The 18,619-nt window shown below is 42.1% G+C and overlaps 1 protein-coding gene and 1 non-coding gene across 2 annotated transcripts in view; one reads left to right on the top strand and one right to left on the bottom strand.

Annotated features, from left to right (window-relative positions):
• atrnl1a (attractin-like 1a) overlaps nt 1-17,907 on the top strand; it is a 301,564-nt gene extending 283,657 nt beyond the window's left edge. The window contains exons 29-30 of the mRNA XM_066679153.1: nt 16,106-16,220; nt 17,840-17,907. Of these exons, the coding sequence (XP_066535250.1) occupies nt 16,106-16,220; nt 17,840-17,907 (183 nt within the window). The remainder of the gene's footprint in view (nt 1-16,105; nt 16,221-17,839) is intronic.
• Nucleotides 17,047-17,117, bottom strand: trnag-gcc (transfer RNA glycine (anticodon GCC)). The gene has a single exon. It is a non-coding gene; the product is annotated as a tRNA-Gly (tRNA).
• Nucleotides 17,908-18,619: the final 712 nt, after the last annotated feature.

The following is an 18,619-nucleotide window of genomic DNA, read 5'->3' as shown; positions in this document are numbered from 1 at the left end:
ACAGTCGAAAACCAGACCTACACACGTTGGTAGGTGGATTGGTGTCTCAAAAGTGTTCATAGGTGTGAGTCTTTGTGCATTCGTGAGTGTGTCTCACCCTGTGAAGGACTGGTGCCCCCTCCAGGGTGTGTCCCTGCCTGGGGCCCCGTGATTCCGTGTAGGTTCCGGACCCACCGAATTGGATAAGCGCTGAATTGGACAGCATTTCTCACTGAAACTCATGACAAGATGAAATTCTATTCAAACTATAGAACTCCATGGAAAATAGCACAGACCAGCAGTGCAAAGTGTGGCTAAAACTAGCCCCCCCCCCCCCCCCCCCACCACGGTATTCTCGGGCCTTGCTTTTCTTCCCTCATTGCTCTGTAGCAGCTCAACAGTCTGTGTCTGCGAGTTAAAATAGTATGTTTCTCTTTGTAAATATACTTCCAGCAAATCAATGTGGCCCCCATCCAGCCTCCATGACTGTGGCTCTTATGAAAGGAAGGTTCCCAACAATACATTCTTGACTGCTTTTTCAGAAGCAGGGATAATTCCATGCAGAACGGGTAGCAGCTAGTTGCCTAGACTGTACTAGAGGAAATGGAATATGTAATCCACCATCAAATGAATAGGTACAAGGTGGAGATAAGCCCATATGAGGTAGAGAAACACGTTGAGTCTTGTAAACCAGTTTCATACACCACACGTGGGCAGAATGTATCTTGTGCCTGAAATTGATGCCAAAGGCTTAGTACATGTGGCCTTCAGGGTGCACTGCATGCATTTGCAGCACCTGGGATTGTGCCTATGTGTGTATTTGTCTACTGTGAAGAGAATGAATGTGGGAATGTTATTGAAAAAAAACCTGTTTGCTTCCCAAGCTGTACAAAAAAAAATAATAATAACAGGGTAATGGAAAGTGGCCTAGGTGATTCATCTGTACTCCAGCCAGGCTCGCATTATACTGAAAAAGTGAGCAGTGCCAGTACTAATCTCCACACCATTGTGCAGAAATTTATTAATATAGCCACCCTGCTGATGAAAGACACATACGCACCACTCTCTATGAATGGCAATCATCTGTGTTTGGTGTTACGGAGTGAAAAGGGCATTGATGTGCCTTTTCTCTGGAGCTGTGGGTGTCTTGGCGTAGTACGAATAAAAATTTCTGCAAGCTTTCACCTGATCATGCTTGACATATTTAGACTGGCAGTCTCCTAGTCAAACGGAATTTGTGTATGTGGCGTAACATCGTCAGCAAGAATGCTTTAATCACTTTTCTAGTTTTTAGAATTCCATGCCCTGCATTCTTACGTTTAGCCAGTGTGATCAACTGAATGGGACTGTTAACTAACAAACACACAGAGATTAGTTAGAGTTGTTTTGGCCAGAGAAACAGCTCCCAGCTGGGGGCGTGCCAAACCCAATCCATGGATCTCAGAGTGAAGGTTTGTATGGGTTTCTTACTCCATAAAGCTCTTATTTGCTGTATTTAACATAGAGCAGGATACATTAGTTGTTGATCCATAGACAGCACTGTATCTCCAAGATTTAGACAGCACAACACCTCAAAACCGTTTTAATCCAGCTATAAAAAGGCTTGAATAAACAGCACAACGTTTAATGTCCTAAAGATCACAAACTGACTGGTTATCTCATGCTATCAGACTGATTTCATCTGATATTTCCAAGCTGAAATATGCGAAACCCCATCTCCAAATAGTTTTGAAACCCCTGATTAAAGAAAGCAACTTGTTCTCCTTGATTCATCAACATATCATGTTAAATTCATTTTTTCATCACCTAGCACCCATCATTGCTCACTAACAGCTCAACAGAGACTCACAATGTTTCACACAGAAAGGCAGTGAAATGATTCAATGGACAAAACTGATTTTATTTGGTTGTATCAGGTAGTGTCACTGCCACTCAACTCCAGGGTCAACTCTTGGGGCTTGTGTTTGATCCTTGCTTCCGTCACTGCCTTTGAGGGTGTATGGGTTTCCTATCGTAAGCCAGTCCAAGAACATGGTGGACGGTCTCTAATAAAATGTCCAGGTGTGTGAGTGAATGAATGTCTGTTTGTGTGAGTGAATGTGTGTGTGCCCAGATATGGATTGGCGCTCTGTCCTGGGTGAAGCCCTAGTGCCCGATGCAATCCTCCTGGTGGACGGTCTGGTCAATAGTACGCTGTGCACGTTTGGCTGCCGCTTCTCGGCAGTGTGTGTGTGGATTGAGCGTTCTGAGCAGTGTGGATTGTAAAGCATCCTTGGGTGTCTAGAAAGGCGCTATATATGTGTAAAGATAGATAGATAGGTAATCCAAAAACACACGGTACATATTTAGCCTGGAATGATGATGTTGACTCAGGGTGAGTCTAGCTACCTCAGCTCACCCACAGGTCCACCTTATATGTGCCGGATGTCAACATTTGACCCATGTCTGACCCACACAGCAAATACCGTAACCCCGGTCAAGACCGGCTCATGACATGTGGACCACATCCGGCTCACACAACACTTGCCAGTGCCGTATATGCCAAAGGTGAGATGGATTGTGCCCAGATGTTTCTGCTATCTGGGCAAGTGTGAAATTATGTGAGTGACAGGGTGAGTGTGTGACCTCGACCTTGTCCACGTGTGAGTGTGGTAGTGACTGGGTGAGTGTGTGATAGACTGGCATCCTGCTCAGAGTGTGTTCCTGTCTCACACCCACGTTGTTCGTTTTTTTCCAAGTGCATAGAAAGGTGAAATTATTGTCCATTTTCATTAGCTATATGCTACAGAGTCAGCATATAGAGAACCGGTTGTAAAATCCTGAATTATTCCTATATGCCATTATGTAGAATCCCTTCCCCTCCTAACCACACCTTTACATACCGTACCTCTATAGCATTGACGCTCATCACCTCCATTTCCCTCCATCATTGCCACATCTGGTTGTTGCTTTGTTTTAAAGCCCCCTGTGTTTTACAGCCTCTTTCTGTGGGGGGATGCTGAGACTCCCTTTAGGCTCTGTGAGGTGAAGCCCATGAACACTGCGTCTAATGTAAGATTGATTGTGGTTCATAAATGTTGGAGGCAGCACATTCAAAATTCAGGAGGCATCTCTTTGAGCCCAAAGCACCTCAGCAGCAGCTCAGGCATGTCCCAACTGGACAGGGAAATGATATAAGAGAGCAAATGATGAGAACAGGACTTTAGAGGCTTTTTAATGAGTTTTCCATTCTATAAGTACATTTATATCACTTGAGCTATGTGTACATTCACATGTACAAATGTACAAAAGACTATAATTTTCATTTTTAATTATGTAGTAGCTTCCTGGTTAGTAACTCTTAATTTTCTTCTCAGTTTGGTACATCCTGGGAGTTTTCAATTCATAAAGCTTTAAGTTTGGTTTAAGTACACTATTTATATTTCCAAAATCTTGTAGACACTTAGTGAATTTTTTACTATGAGATACCCTCATAGTGGGCGGTGGTGCAGCAGGTAGTGTCGCAGTCACAAAGCTCCAGGGACCTGGAAGTTGTGGGTTCAAGTCCTGATCCAGATGACTGTGAGGAGTTGGAGTGTTCTCCCTGTGTCTGCATGGGTTTCCTCCGGATGACTGTCTGTGAGGAGTGTGGTGTGTTCTCTCTGTGTCTGCGTGGGTTTCCTCCGGATGACTGTCTGTGAGGAGTGTGGTGTGTTCTTTCTGTGTCTGCGTGGGTTTCCTCCGGGTGACTGTCTGTGAGGAGTGTTTTGTGTTCTCCCTGTGTCTGCGTGGGTTCACTCCGGGTGACTGTCTGCGAAGAGCATGGTGTGTTCTCCCTGTGTCTGCGTGGGTTTACTCCGGGTGACTGTCTGTGAGGAGTGTGGTGTGTTCTCCCTGTGTCTGCGTGGGTTTCCTCCGGGTGACTGTCTGTGAGGAGTTTGGTGTGTTCTCCCTGTGTCTGCGTGGGTTTCCTCCGGGTGACTGTCTGTGAGGAGTGTGGTGTGTTCTCTCTGTGTCTGCGTGGGTTTCCTCCGGGTGACTGTCTGTGAGGAGTTTGGTGTGTTCTCCCTGTGTCTGCGTGGGTTTCCTCCGGGTGCTCCGGTTTCCTCCCACAGTCCAAAAACACACGCTGGTAGGTGGATTGGTGACTCAAAAGTGTCCGTAGGTGTGAGTGTGTGTCTGTGTTGCCCTGTGAAGGACTGGCGCCCCCTCCAGGGTGTATTCCCGCCTTGCGCCCAGTGATTCCAGGTAGGCTCTGAACCCAATGCGACCCTGAACTGGATAAGGGTTACAGATAATGAATGAATGCCCTCATAGTGGACTCTGTGTAATGAGAAAAGGATGATATTGAATAAGATATTCTGGAGCAGCTGCACATGAGCTTAAAATCACCAAGCCAATCCCAAGTCTTGATTAAAGAAGTTAATGTGGCTGCCATCAAATCCTCACAGCAACATTCCAATATGCTGCAGCAATAGTGTTCGATTGTATTGGACATTATTAAAGGTTCTAAGAGTTTTTGATCCTTAAAAAGGGGTTTCTGTAATAGTTTTCAATATAATTCAAACTGTAGTGCTTCTCAGTAGGCCTGTGGGGCTCGGCCTTCTGCCCAGCAGTGTGTCCACCACTCACCACCCGCCGCCTCCTCCTCTTTCTCGTGATTTATCCGCTTTGCTACTTAGTCTGATTAATTTGGAGCAGCTCAGCCTGTCTGATGCACCCCAGCTCTTCTTTAACACCAAAAGTAAAACTGCTACGGAGGGTCCATCACTTCATTCAGAATGCCCTTCCTCTCAGAGCTGTCATTTTAATAATATATCTATTAAAGGGGATTAAAAAAATAAAATGTACCACTATATGTGGCCTGCCCACCGTGCACAGAGGAGCAGTCTGCAGACAGCCTCGGCGGGAACGGCAATGAAAGCTTTTAAAGAGATTAGCGCATTACCCCAGAGAAACCACAGGCCCTCCACAGAGTCTTTCTCTTTCTCTCTTCTTCTCTTAGTCTCTCTCTCTCACTCAGTGTGGGGTGAAGTGTAGGAGACGAATACAATTTAGACAAATATCAGGTTTATACTGCTTTTCATATCACTCTTGTAATTGTGAAGGATTGGGAGACTTTGCTCGTCATCTTCTTCGAACAAATAGTTTAGTTTGTTCTTTAGATGGAAAACATAAGTGCTGTATAGTTTCTGTACAACTTAACAGTAACTAACTGTAAATGATCAAAGCAAAACTAGGCTACATTGCCCTTTGGACCCGAATCCCGCAGCGTGAGGGATAAAAGCACAACTTAGATTCTCAGCTTTATAACCTCATGAATGCCTCAAAGCTTTGGTGTGCTCCGCATATTGTTAGAAACCACAGATCGTACATTTCCAAAAAATAGCACTCTCATTGTGGTGTGGTGAAGCCCCTGTGAGTAATTCAGTGTGAAAAAATGCTCCTTCAAAATGCATGTTTTATTCTGGTATTATAATTTTTAGGTATTTTTTATTTAATTTATTTTATTTTACTTCAAACACATGAACACAGTGTTTACTTTCAGTTTCATTTTGAGTCTCAGGTGGGAGAAAAAAACTAGTCATTCAGCAAAAACATGCAGTTCTTTTTATTTGTACTACTCTTATTTACTTAGTGTTTCAAAGTATTATTTTATTATTTCATCATATTTTTAAAAGATAATAATATTAATAATAGTGATATTAATCATAATTGTTACTATTATAAGCAGCTGAGTGAATTGCCAATGTACCAAAATAGTTATTTGTTGGGATATTGTCCATATTTGCCCTGAACAAAATGCTCAAAAGCTGGGCCTGCTGTGACTGTCAGAGCTTTATCAGCCATACATCCTAGAGCTTAGAATATCAAAAAAAAAATAATAGCATCCGTCTGATGCTACTCAATTATTTTGTCACAGTAATATGCCATGTAATAAATTATTATCAAAAATGATTGTTTTCAACCAAAAAACACCCCAGACTAACAATTTCTGCACAGATATTTAAAGTTTTGAAGGCTGTACATTCAGGAAAATAAACAGCAGACGCTTAGTAAAATGTTGGTCAAAACATGGCCAAGTTCAAGAAAATATCAAATATCAGTTAGAATTTAAACCTCAAGTGATTACAGGGGTCTTTAGAAAAGAAAACAACATATTTAATAAGGCTATGTCACATAATTACTGTTTAAATGCAACTGAAAGAGACACTGACAACAAAAAAATAGGGAATAACCAAATCCAAAATAGCCTTTGTGTTAAACTAAACTATTCACAATCAATACAGTGATTAATTAATTGAGTCCAATCATCACCGCAAAGTTGGAAACATGGCCATGCAATGTGCGTTTCGTCTTTTGCTACCAATCATCACAATAAATGGGTCATGCAAGTTTGTGTTTGAAACGTTTCAGGCCAAACTCATTCAAGAATCCCACTGAACACAAAATGAGATTCACCCAAACACTACTGGACACACACAACTGTCCTTAAAGGGCTGTGAGGGAAATTACTCTTAAACTAATGGCTAAGAGTCATTTAAAACACGTAAAACACTTCCCCAAACAAAATGTAAAAAATTGTTTAATTTTTATTTACTTACAGAAAAGTATATTGTATTTTCCCTTGGGCTTTGCATTCAGTTTCAAAGAGTAGGTTAAAGGTAAAGTACTGGGTGTGACATTCTAAGTTTAACAATGCACCCATTTCAGTGTATTGTAATAGATTTACATTTACTGATAACATATTGTTGTATTATTACATACAGGAAAATAATTACACAAAACAGGCTTGGTTACAAGGTGACAAAATAAGATAATGCAAATGCAATTAGTTCCCCTTTACTTTACAATGATCCACACAAAGCTTTTGAATTTTTATCAGTTCAGCAGGAAGCTGCATAAACACCTGTTTGTTTACAAAACATGGAAATGTTCATCTTCCATTTTTAATCGAGAGCAAAACTAATGGCCATTACATTTCGATAAAAGCTCCCAGGGAGAATGCCGCTTTATGGTGAATTCATTTAAAAAGCCCATGTTTGAATGTTTAAGCAATTAAATGTAGCCTAGTCCCACCGAGATAGATTTATCATCACTTGTCGTTTTGAAACACGCAACACACACAAGGGTGGCACACCCTGTAATTAGACTGTATGCTTCAGCACTTAAACCTATTAACCATAGCTGTTAGAGGCTGGGAGGAATTCTGAACCATTGCCAGAAGCAAGTTATTAGATGAGCATTGTGTGTGTACTATGTGGTTTTTTTTTATTATTGTTTTCAAAAATGAGGATTTATATTTCTGTTTTTCATTTTATTTTATAATTGTCCCATTTTGAAAGCCCCACTTTATTTTGATCTGTGATTTTAGTCTCATTATTTTGCTGTCACTATTCTGCCCACACTACAGCATTGTGCTCCCTTTTTCTTGGTCTTATATTTTCTGTTTCATTTTTGGTTCTGCTTTTTGCTCTGTTTGCTCTTGTCAATTTTTATTAACCCTTTCTACCTTCTAGATATTCCACAATCAACTCTGAGGTACTGTAGAAAACTGGTGATGTCTAGGAACCACAGCAACTCAGCCACTAAGTGGCAAACCAAGTAAAGTTACAAAGTGGAATCATTGAGTGCTGAAGCCACAGTGGATAAAACTCTGCTGACTCAATAACTTTAGATTTTCAGACCTTCCCTGGCATTGACTATTGGTACTTTGGACCATGTCTGTTAAAAAATCTAAGCTTTCAATGGATGAGCAGCTGCATGCAAGCCTTACATCATCAAGCACAATGTCTAGAATAGGATGAAGTAATGTAAAGCACACAGTCACTGGGCTCTGGAGCAGTGGAACTGTTCTGTGGAATGGGGAATGATGCTTCTCTGTCTGACAGTCTGGCTTTGATAAATGGCAGAAAAACAATACCTGTCTGACTGCAAATGTCTAGCGGAGGGGGGCTATAAGATTGTTTTCCAGTGAATGGAAACCTTCAGCATACTAAGACATTTTAGACAACTGTGTGCTTCAAATTTTATGGGAACAGTGCCTCAGTAAACAAAGCAAGGTCCAGAAAGGTGTGGCTGGGTGAGTTTGGTGTGGAAGAACTCAACTGCTCCACACTAAGCTTTGATCCCAACTCCATTTAAAACCTTTGGGATGAACTAGAATGGAGATTGTGACAATGATCCACTATGGTTGTTCTATGGGGGTTCTCTATTGAAACAACGCTGTCATTTGAATTTTCTGGCTGATTGTGGAAGTGGAGCTTTCTATGATGCATTTACTGTTGGATGCATCATCATAATTCCTGGATAAATATATGTGTAGTGCTACTAAATTATTGTTTATGGGGGTTTATTCATTTAAATACTATGTATATATTGTTTGACACTGATAATCCACATGTGATCTTCCAAAAGGTTCTATGTTGACCTCGTGAAAACGTAAGGTAAGAGAGGTTAGCAGCCATGTTATAAGCTCGATAACACTAAATGGTACTGTCATGCTGTCCAATGAGTAGAGTGTCCTGTAAATATGTGTGTTTATCGCAGAGTAATTCACCAGTTCGACTGCCCGTTAGCCTAGCCCAGGCTCGCTGGCCTCATTGTAGTTGTTAATGTCATGGTTTTGGTTCGTTCAGCCAAGCATATTCCTGTCCAACCAAGTTCAAGATTTCACCTGACATTCAATAAGAACCCATTAGTGGTTTGGGTGACTGGAAAGCTCAAACTTCCACTGGCACCGTGGGAGATTGCATCGCAAGCTCAGCCAACTCTAACAGCCCCGCCCGTGCATCAGCACTGACAGAGAGAAAATGACAGAGAGACACAGGGCTGCGATGAAGGGTTTTCAAATCATTAACTGTCAGCTGGGGTGTGTGTAAGTGTGTGTGTGCCTGTTCCTGGGCCCACTGCTCGGTTAGAGAGTAACACAGATTCAGACATTTCGATTTCTCTGTGGCTTGTAAATTGTTATTGACGATGTATAAGTTTAGCTTTATGTAAGATTTCTGAGCTATACATTTAATATTGATTCGAAAGTGGGGGTTAGCATTAATATCTCTCCAAAAAGCACCAATTAAGTATGAAATCACGTTTCCAGTTCACTTTAATCTCTGTACCACTTAATTTGGGATGTATTAAATCTAATTTATAGACATATATTCGGTGTGTTTTAAGTTATCCTTGTTTTCTTTAAGAGTGGGGACATGCACAGTCACAGCCCACATTTTGTGGCACCGCCAATACATTCTTTTAACAATCTTCAAGCTAACTTTGTCTAACAATTAATAAGTAAAACCATTCAGACCCAACTAATCAAATCTCAGGAACCCAGGGCACCCCTAGGGTCACTTCACCACGTCAAAATATTTAAAGTATTAACCCAATGTGTGGCACTCTACATATTCATTCATTCATTATCTGTAACCGCTTATCCAATTCAGGGTCTCAGTGGGTCCAGAGCCTACCTGGAATCATTGGGACAGGAATACACCCTGGAGGGGGCACCAGTCCTTCACAGGGCAACACAGACACACACATTCACTCACAAACTCGCACCTACGGACACTTTTGAGTCACCAATCCACCTACCAACGTGTGTTTTTGGACCGTGGGAGGAAACCGGAGCACCCGGAGGAAACCCACGCGGACACAGGGAGAACACACCACACTCCTCACAGACAGTCACCCGGAGAATACCCACGCAGACACAGGGAGAACACACCACACTCCTCACAGACAGTCACCCGGACGAAACCCACGCAGACACAGGGAGAACACACCACACTCCTCACAGACAGTCACCCGGAGGAAACCCACACAGACACAGGGAGAACACACCACACTCCTCACAGACAGTCACCCGGAGGAAACCCACGCAGACACAGGGAGAACACACCACACTCCTCACAGACAGTCACCCGGAGCGGGAATCGAACCCACAACCTCCATGTCCCTGGAGCTGTGTGACTGCGACACTACCTGCTGCACCACCGTGCCGCCCCACTCTACATATTCAATCATTAAATTATTTCATTGATTTGTTTGTGAGTTGCAATAAAGGACAGCTGACTTGTGAAGAAATGTGCATGGGAGAAGATTAAGGGCAGTCATTTCTCCAACATCAGGACTACATAACATTTAAGATGCTTTCAAGAGTTGGAAGGAAGATGAAACTGACAGTACATCATGCACTCTGGCTTCTGTTGGCCGTATTGGATCCACAACCATCCAATATCCTTCCCGACAACACATTGATTAGAGAGAGCTGGGGTCAAACTCTCAGCAACCACTGAACTAAAGAATCCAAATCCCAGTGGATGGTGCAGGCAGAAAGTCCAGTAAACACCATCCTGCCCCCTGACCCCTGCGGTTATCCAACACCTCCATTTAGTCCAACTGGCCGCTTAGCCTCCCACTCCAGAATACAGCCAGAAATGACCTGCTCAATATGGCAACTCGGCTTGACCACAGCAGTGTCTCTGGGGCCGGTCAGTGGGAGGAAGGTGGTGCTGCTGCACTAGGTTTATGCTGTTATTACAAGGCAAATATTACTGTAAACATGTGTATCTGTCCGAAAATAACTGTTCGAAAAGTAGTGGACCATGGCATTATAGCATGGACCATTCTTCAGTGGATTAGTTTATTATGCATTAATACTGGAAGCTACAGCCGCATGCAATATTTTGTGCACCCCTCATCAAATCACAAGCTTTGATGGTTTTCTAAATGAAATAAAACCCTTTACATAAAACCCACTGTGTTTAATTGTTTAATTTGGCACCTTCCAGATATCAGCAGTGTTCAGCTTGTACTACGTGTTCAGGTTTGGGGCAAATTAAACTAGGACTTATTCATAATTCATCAACATCCTACAAATTCTGAGCAGGGCACAAAACCTTTAAATGTAAGAAAGCATTAGGTTGAATTATGTGTTGTCTTCATTTTGTTTTTGTGGACTTTGGGGGACCTTGTTGCCAACACAAAAGTACCTCCAGCATTCTGATTAAAAATTTAAAGTAATAAAGAAGGATGGAGCAAACTAAAGTGGGGTAAATGCAGGTCAAAACAACGAGACACTTTTTCTTTTCTTTTTTTTTAACTTTAAAGCTATTAGTACTGAGTCAGCACATTGTTAAATATTGCATTTACCCTCATTCATCAAAGCTGCACTGAAAGTGTGGAACCCAAAATAAAGTACAAACTTCCAGAATGAAGAAAAAAAAAAATAAAACTGGGCGAGGGTAGAAGTGTTTATAAGGTTTAAAGCCATATACATTTTACTTAGCATTGTTCAGTTCAAAATTCTTAAGCTGAGCTATATTTTCGTGGCATGTGTGAAACATTCATTCATTCACTCATTTATTCATTGTCTGTAAGCGCTTATCCAGTTCAGGGTCGCGGTGGGTCCAGAGCCTACCTGGAATCATTGGGCGCAAGGCAGGAACACACCCTGGAGGGGGCGCCAGTCCTTCACAGGGCAACACACAGTCACACACACACACACACACACTCACTCCTACAGACACTTCTGAGTCACCAATCCACCTACCAATTTGTGTTTTTTTTTTTTTTGGACTGTGGGAGGAAACCGGAGCACCCGGAGGAAACCCACGCAGACACAGAGAGAACACTTCACACTCCTGACAGTCACCAGGAGGAAACCCACACAGACACAGAGAGAACACTTCACACTCCTCACAGACAGTCACCAGGAGGAAACCCACGCAGACACAGAGAGAACACACCACACTCCTCACAGACAGTCACCCGGAGCGGGAATTGAACCCACAACCTCCAGGCCCCTGGAGCTGTGTGACTGCGACAACTACCTGTTGCACTATGTGTTAAACAGATTAATAATAAAACTTCAAGGAAAAGATAATTTAAACTTTTATGTGAATTTCTTTCAGTCATTTTAACTTTAGTTTTGTTTTTCAGAAGAATACAAATAAACACATAAACGTTTTCACTTTAGATATGTCTTTGATTTTGAAAGTTCTGTCTGGTGTGTCTTCCTCTACAGCTCTGTCAAAATCCCAAAATTAAGTGTGTAGTCAAGTGACTCTTCTCCCTCAATTAGAAACTCATCAGCTTTGCTTCTGGTTTGTGTCCCTGTGCCTCCCAATGAGTTCCTGACATGCTTTTGTTGTGAGATTAAACAGAAAAGAATGAGCCAAACACACACACACACTGTTATTTGCCTGCATAGTAGAGCCATAATATACAGTCTTCATTTCATCTTCTAGAGACTTACCATTACCATATTCATAGGTACTACGAGACTAACTCTAACCCTTGCCCTAAACCTATTCCTATGATTAAAAAAATAATAATAATAAATAAAAAAACAACTTGTGGTCTCTACAATGTAAATAATAACTGTTATACATGGTTTATGTTATATATTCCTTGTGTACACACACACACACACACACAATAATCAAGAAAAAAAAAAAACGTCTGGCATCTTGTCAGACTTCCAAATCATTCCCAGCAAGGATCAAAGCAGCTTTGATGGCGAAGGCTGTTAATGCATGTGTGTCCATATACGTGTGTGTGTTTCCTCCAATGTAACATTTATCATCTTTGACATTTTGGTGATGCAATGACAGTTCTGGTTTTAATAGAAAAGTGTGGGAAATACTGGAAGTATCCAGGGGAGTGGTGTACAGCAGGTCAACCAGAGTTCTAGGGGAGCATTGTATTACGTCCAAAGACACCACTTACACTCGGAGATAGACAAAATAAGTCACTGTGGTGGTAGATTTTCCTGTTCCTGAGGTGTTACCCTCAAAGGGTACATCTTCAGTACCTTTAATAAGGGAACATAAATATACCATATTCTATATTAATGGTATATTTTTAAGCTTCATTGCTTTTATGAATCTTGTTTCAACTCTAGGACTTGCATTTGTTTTTCTGTTGAAAACAGTTTTGTTATGAAAAAGTTACCAATATTCACCTCTCTTTCTGGAGATGTACCTTTAGGGAACACAACTGGACTCTAAAACTAAAGCTGTACATTTACGCTGTCTGAGCCTATAGTGAACAATAATAAGTAACAACACTACATTTTGGGGCGGCACGGTGGCACAGCAGGTGTTGTGTGTTCTCCCTGTGTCTGCGTGGGTTTCCTCCGGGTGACTGTCTGTGAGGAGTGTGGTGTGTTCTCCCTGTGTCTGCGTGGGTTTCCTCCGGGTGACTGTCTGTGAGGATCGTGGCGTGTTCTCCCTGTGTCTGCGTGGGTTTCCTCCGGGTGATTGTCTCTGAGGAGTGTGGTGTGTTCTCCCTGTGTCTGCGTGGGTTTCCTCCGGGTGACTGTCTGTGAGGAGTGTGGTGTGTTCTCCCTGTGTCTGCGTGGGTTTCCTCCGGGTGACTGTCTGTGAGGATCGTGGCGTGTTCTCCCTGTGTCTGCGTGGGTTTCCTCCGGGTGATTGTCTCTGAGGAGTGTGGTGTGTTCTCCCTGTGTCTGCGTGGGTTTCCTCCGGGTGACTGTCTGTGAGGATCGTGGCGTGTTCTCCCTGTGTCTGCGTGGGTTTCCTCCGGGTGATTGTCTCTGAGGAGTGTGGCGTGTTCTCCCTGTGTCTGCGTGGGTTTCCTCCGGGTGACTGTCTGTGAGGATCGTGGCGTGTTGTCCCTGTGTCTGCGTGGGTTTCCTCCGGGTGACTGTCTGTGAGGAGTGTGGCGTGTTCTCCCTGTGTCTGCGTGGGTTTCCTCCGGGTGACTGTCTGTGAGGAGTGTGGCGTGTTCTCCCTGTGTCTGCGTGGGTTTCCTCCGGGTGCTCCGGTTTCCTCCCACGGTCCAAAAACACACGTTGGTAGGTGGATTGGTGACTCCAAAGTGTCCGTACGTGTGAGTAAATGTGTGTGTGTGTCTGTGTTGCCCTGTGAAGGACTGGTGCCCCCTCCAGGGTGTATTCCCCGCCTTGCGCCCAATGATTCCAGGTAGGCTCTGGACCCACCGCGCCCCTGAATTGGATAAGCGGTTACAGATAATGAATGAATGAATGAACACTACATTTTTTTTCAGTTGTACCCAACCCAGTATGTAGTATCACCACAGAAAGCACAGTAATTGAGGTTTTGTGGTTCAGCTGCAAATGAGCCTGTGGTCACGGTGCTCAATATAAATAATCAGCTATCTCAGTATAAAGCCATACCATTGGGCTGTAAATTGGTGGAATTGTTTTCTCTAGAGTAATGTATGTCCATTCGTTACCTCTGGGATGCATTGGAGTGGTGTAATCAGAACCAATCCAACATCAGAACCTGACGTTAATGCTTTTATGGCTGCTATCAGATCCCTACAGCAATGTTAGATTATCTACTGAAGGCCATAACTGCAGCAAAAGGTGAACAACCTCACTATTAATCCCCTTGATTTCAGAGCATATGTCTCAATCCAGAGGCCAGTGCTAATGCTTGACTTCTTGAAGGAAGGCATTAGCCATCATCCAAACCCATGCTTGACTGGGACGGAATTAGTCGGAGGATTCGATTTTCTCAAACCCAGTGCGTATGGATACAAACGAGGGCTCTCCCTGGGAGTATGTTGGTCTAATGAAGCCAGTGTTGAATGGATGTTGTTCACGGAGAACCCAATCCTTGTGAAAGGCGTAGCTGTTCCATCCATCTCCATTTCCATTGCTTCACATGCTCCCCAGTGCCTGCCAGTCAGAACACATGGTCCACTATGGAGCCATTTTCTGATAACCAGGGAACTGATGGGATGGAGGATGAAGACCGTGTAACGGTATAACGGTCCCTGGATAACGGTAATGGATGTCCAGTGATAAACTGGATCCTGATAGACTTTGTCCATTTGTTTGACTAGCCTTGCCTGTCTGAAGATAATGCTCTGCAGCAACAGCCTCTACTCTTCTAGGAAGGCTTTATGCTAGATCCAATGGCATTCAACCATGGGAGCATGGGAGGTAACTGATGCTGCATAATTAGTTCTGGATCACAAACACCATTCCTGCTAAATCCCAAATGTACTGGATGGCGGTCCTTCAGAAACCATAGTTCCAATTCTCCACAGACCAATGCTGAGGGGCTTTGTTCCCCTCCCCCCACACCAAACCCCATTAAGCACTAGGCTTTGTTACCTCTTGAGATCTGTTTATATCTGGTTATAACAGTACGTTTTAAAGAAGCAGAAATGAAAGATTAGTTTTTACAAACCTTTGGAAATATAAATATAAATTGTTCAACTGGGACTGAATATTTCAGAGCATTAATAAGTCTTTATTCACGCTGTTAGGACATTGTATGAGCACTTTTGTGTGGGTCAAGACCTTTTCAAAGTTCACACGATGAAAAGACACTTTCCTTTTATTGTTAATTCTGGCAGCACTGGAGGTAATACAGATTGCAGAGTTCATTTTAGGTCACGTTGTAGCTATTTAATGTGATTAGCGGCTACTGGATTAACCCGTGTGACACTGTGGTTAGTGTTCTTTCAGGACAAAGTGGTTTAGCCCGATGTCTACAAAAAGGACTATGTCTTGTAAATTGTTTGTTTTAACCTTGCTTTCCTCTAGCCTTCACCTGGAGAAAACAGACCTCAAGTGCAGTAGCATCTGATAATTTCAGCAGAACATAATAATAGTTCAAAAAGCATTGTTATACATAGACAAACATGCTTCACTTGACCCCACTGTTGTGAAACATTTAGAGGGTTGAGACAATTACTCTCCTTTAGCTCCAAATAACGTATTTCGTTTTTTAGAGCACCTCTCGTAGACTCACTGACTGACTGATGCCTTTACGGAAACATCCCATGTGCTAGCATTTTTTGATTATTTTACAGTGTAAACTGTATAATACAAATGTTGTTCACCCCTTCACTTGACTGAACACATGATTCTGGGTAACTGCTGCAAAATGTAGACCTTAACATAATTCTCCAATGTTCTATGTCTATAATGATTTGGACATACTGTATATCATCAGTGTGTAAAACAGAACTTACTGTCATTATACTGCTGATAAGGCAAAGCCTTATAGACTTGGGAATACAAAGTTAATCTGTTCATCTGGCTTAGCTGGGTTTAATTGATTCCTTTCTACACACATACCCACCCACACATCCACACACACACACACACACACACACTCACTCTCTCTGTCTCTCTCTTTCACAGACAATGCCAGGGCCCATAGCTATCGAGCCGTGTGCTGGGAACCGAGCTGCAGTTCTGACGGTGTTGTTCAACTTACCCAGAGAGACCTCTGGAGTGCCTCCCCCTGGACAGTCTGGTAGGGTCCCACAGTATATTTTGGGTACAAGAAAGGCTACACCCCCAGCGGACATTCAGGCTCTGCAGTTCTTTCCAGTCGTACACATATGCCTCCCATCTCTGAGAATGGAGAAAGTCTCAAAAAGACTCAACATTAAAGGCCAGAGTAACAGATATAAATCATATTTGAATTCACTGATTTAAAGTATCACTTTAACTGGTTTATCACTGGTAAAAAACACTTTTACATTATCTATGGATACTACTGAAAATATGTGAATGAATATTTAACATTTTAGTGTTTTGTTTATTATTTTAGATGATTATTAATTTATATTTATTATATTTATTTATTTTATAGATTTTATTTACTTTACATATTAAATAATAGACTATTCTTTGTGTGTTTTGTTACCCTGTGTTAGCCCTATGTTTGATGCAACCTCAAATCTGGTTTATTGTCACATCACATTAACACTCAAGGTTTTATCTTAAGTACACAGTCCCTCACAGTAGTAAATATACAAAGACAAATACAACATAATAATTATAAACATAGCATTACAGTATGTACAGTTTAACTTACACTTTACAGGCATTAACTTACACTACACTGTGCACACAATATTGCATTGTTAAAATACAGCTGTAATACAGAAGCCTGGCCTTTGCTTTAATGTTGGAGCTGATGTGTTAGCTCTTGCTTTTTCTGTCCCTTTAAGTCTAAATTTACAGCTGTTTTCCATTATGTGTCTTTTATTTTAGTCACGCGTTGGCTTATTTATTGCGGATTACTTGTTTATTAGATTCTAAGTTTAAAATACGACCAGTGAGAAAAGATTTCCTGCATTGGCCGGGAATCGAACCCGGGCCTCCCGCGTGGCAGGCGAGAATTCTACCACTGAACCACCAATGCTTGGCTGTCCACGAACTGCAATTTAACGGTTAAAACGAATCCATCTGTCGACCGTTACATAATTTTCCTGTAACTTAATTCAGGAGTAAAATATATATTGGTATTACTTGCTCTAACTGTGAATGTTATAAATGTACGTTACTGTCAGCTGTACAACAACAGCCTGGAGCTTCAGCAGTGTAACTTACATTAACTTTTAAGGCTTTAAATGGGTTTTACGAAACAAAAGCAAAGAGAAACTATTCGAGCCTAGTTTTGCCTGAACGCCGTTAGCCACTGTCACAGTTTTTCTGTTTTTTTTTCAAAAACAGGAAAGCTCAAAGTACATATACCCTTGTCTTTGGAAGGTCTGAGGAGCATTGGTGCTTCATATCAATGTCTTTGTTTAAAATAATAAGTAATAAGCTGTAAAATTATTTATTTCTTGTTTTTGAACATTTCTAAAACCAAGCCCCTTAACATATCAACCAAGTTATTCCGCGGGAACTAGATATTTATCACGGACTTATCTACATTTCTATAAGGGACTAACTGATAAAACGGTGCTGTAACAAATTCACAACCTCGTTTATTATGAGTAACACCTCGCTCTGGTGTTCTGGCTTTAATTATCGCGAGATTTAACCCGTTTTCGAAACGAAAAGCCGCGCAGCTGTAAAGTACTCCTCAGAAAGTCAGTAACGGTTAGATGTATCCGTGTATTCGTGTCGTTATGGGGACAGATAGGATGAGCTGCTCCGCGGTGGATAGTGGACCTACGGCGCTAGTGTGCCCCAGTTCAACTCTTTGACCACTTAAACTAGGGTGACCAGACGTCCTCTTTTACCAGGACATGTCCTCTTTTTTAGACTTAAAAAATGTCCAGGCGGAATTTCACAAACGGCCGGGATTTTGTTTTTCTAGCGCTTACATAGAGCTCAGAGAAGCGTTTCGTTCACAAACTAGTCCCGCCCTCACCTATTCCGATTGGTTCGCTTGAGTGAGAAGGGGGAGTGGTGAAGGAGACTGTAAACCTACTGTTATTGGTCGATAACATTTAATTGGTCAGTCCCCCCCCCCCCCTCACCACAGAACGGTTCCAAATTTAGTTCACTAACTGGAACGTGAAATAAAGCTGAACTAACAGCAGACGGCGCCATCTTAATTTCATCTTAAGTTTAACGGTTCCTACTCGCGCATGCGCGTTTCAACATTAGGTGTCAGTCAGTCAGTAAGCTTGTATGCTTGTTCTAGGACGGTCCGCCAAAAAAAACCAAAACAAAACATACAACTAGGCAAATAAAAGAAAAATTTGAGCTCATAACACCACTATCTGCTCATATCTAAATATATAAACGTTAATCGTCAGGATATGACATGGAATAAACATGTTTTATTCAATATATTTAGTTTATCAATGCAGTTTATTTACATTTACAAGCTCAAAAAATCCACATCAGCTGCTTGTTCAGAACTGCAACGGTGGGTCAAATCATAAGACTGACAGTGGCATCACAACAGCA

The sequence above is a fragment of the Hoplias malabaricus genome, chromosome 8 (assembly GCF_029633855.1).
Source record: "Hoplias malabaricus isolate fHopMal1 chromosome 8, fHopMal1.hap1, whole genome shotgun sequence".
Taxonomy (NCBI): domain Eukaryota; kingdom Metazoa; phylum Chordata; class Actinopteri; order Characiformes; family Erythrinidae; genus Hoplias; species Hoplias malabaricus.
Note: the sequence above shows the minus strand (reverse complement) of the source record. Positions and strands in the feature narration are given on the sequence as shown.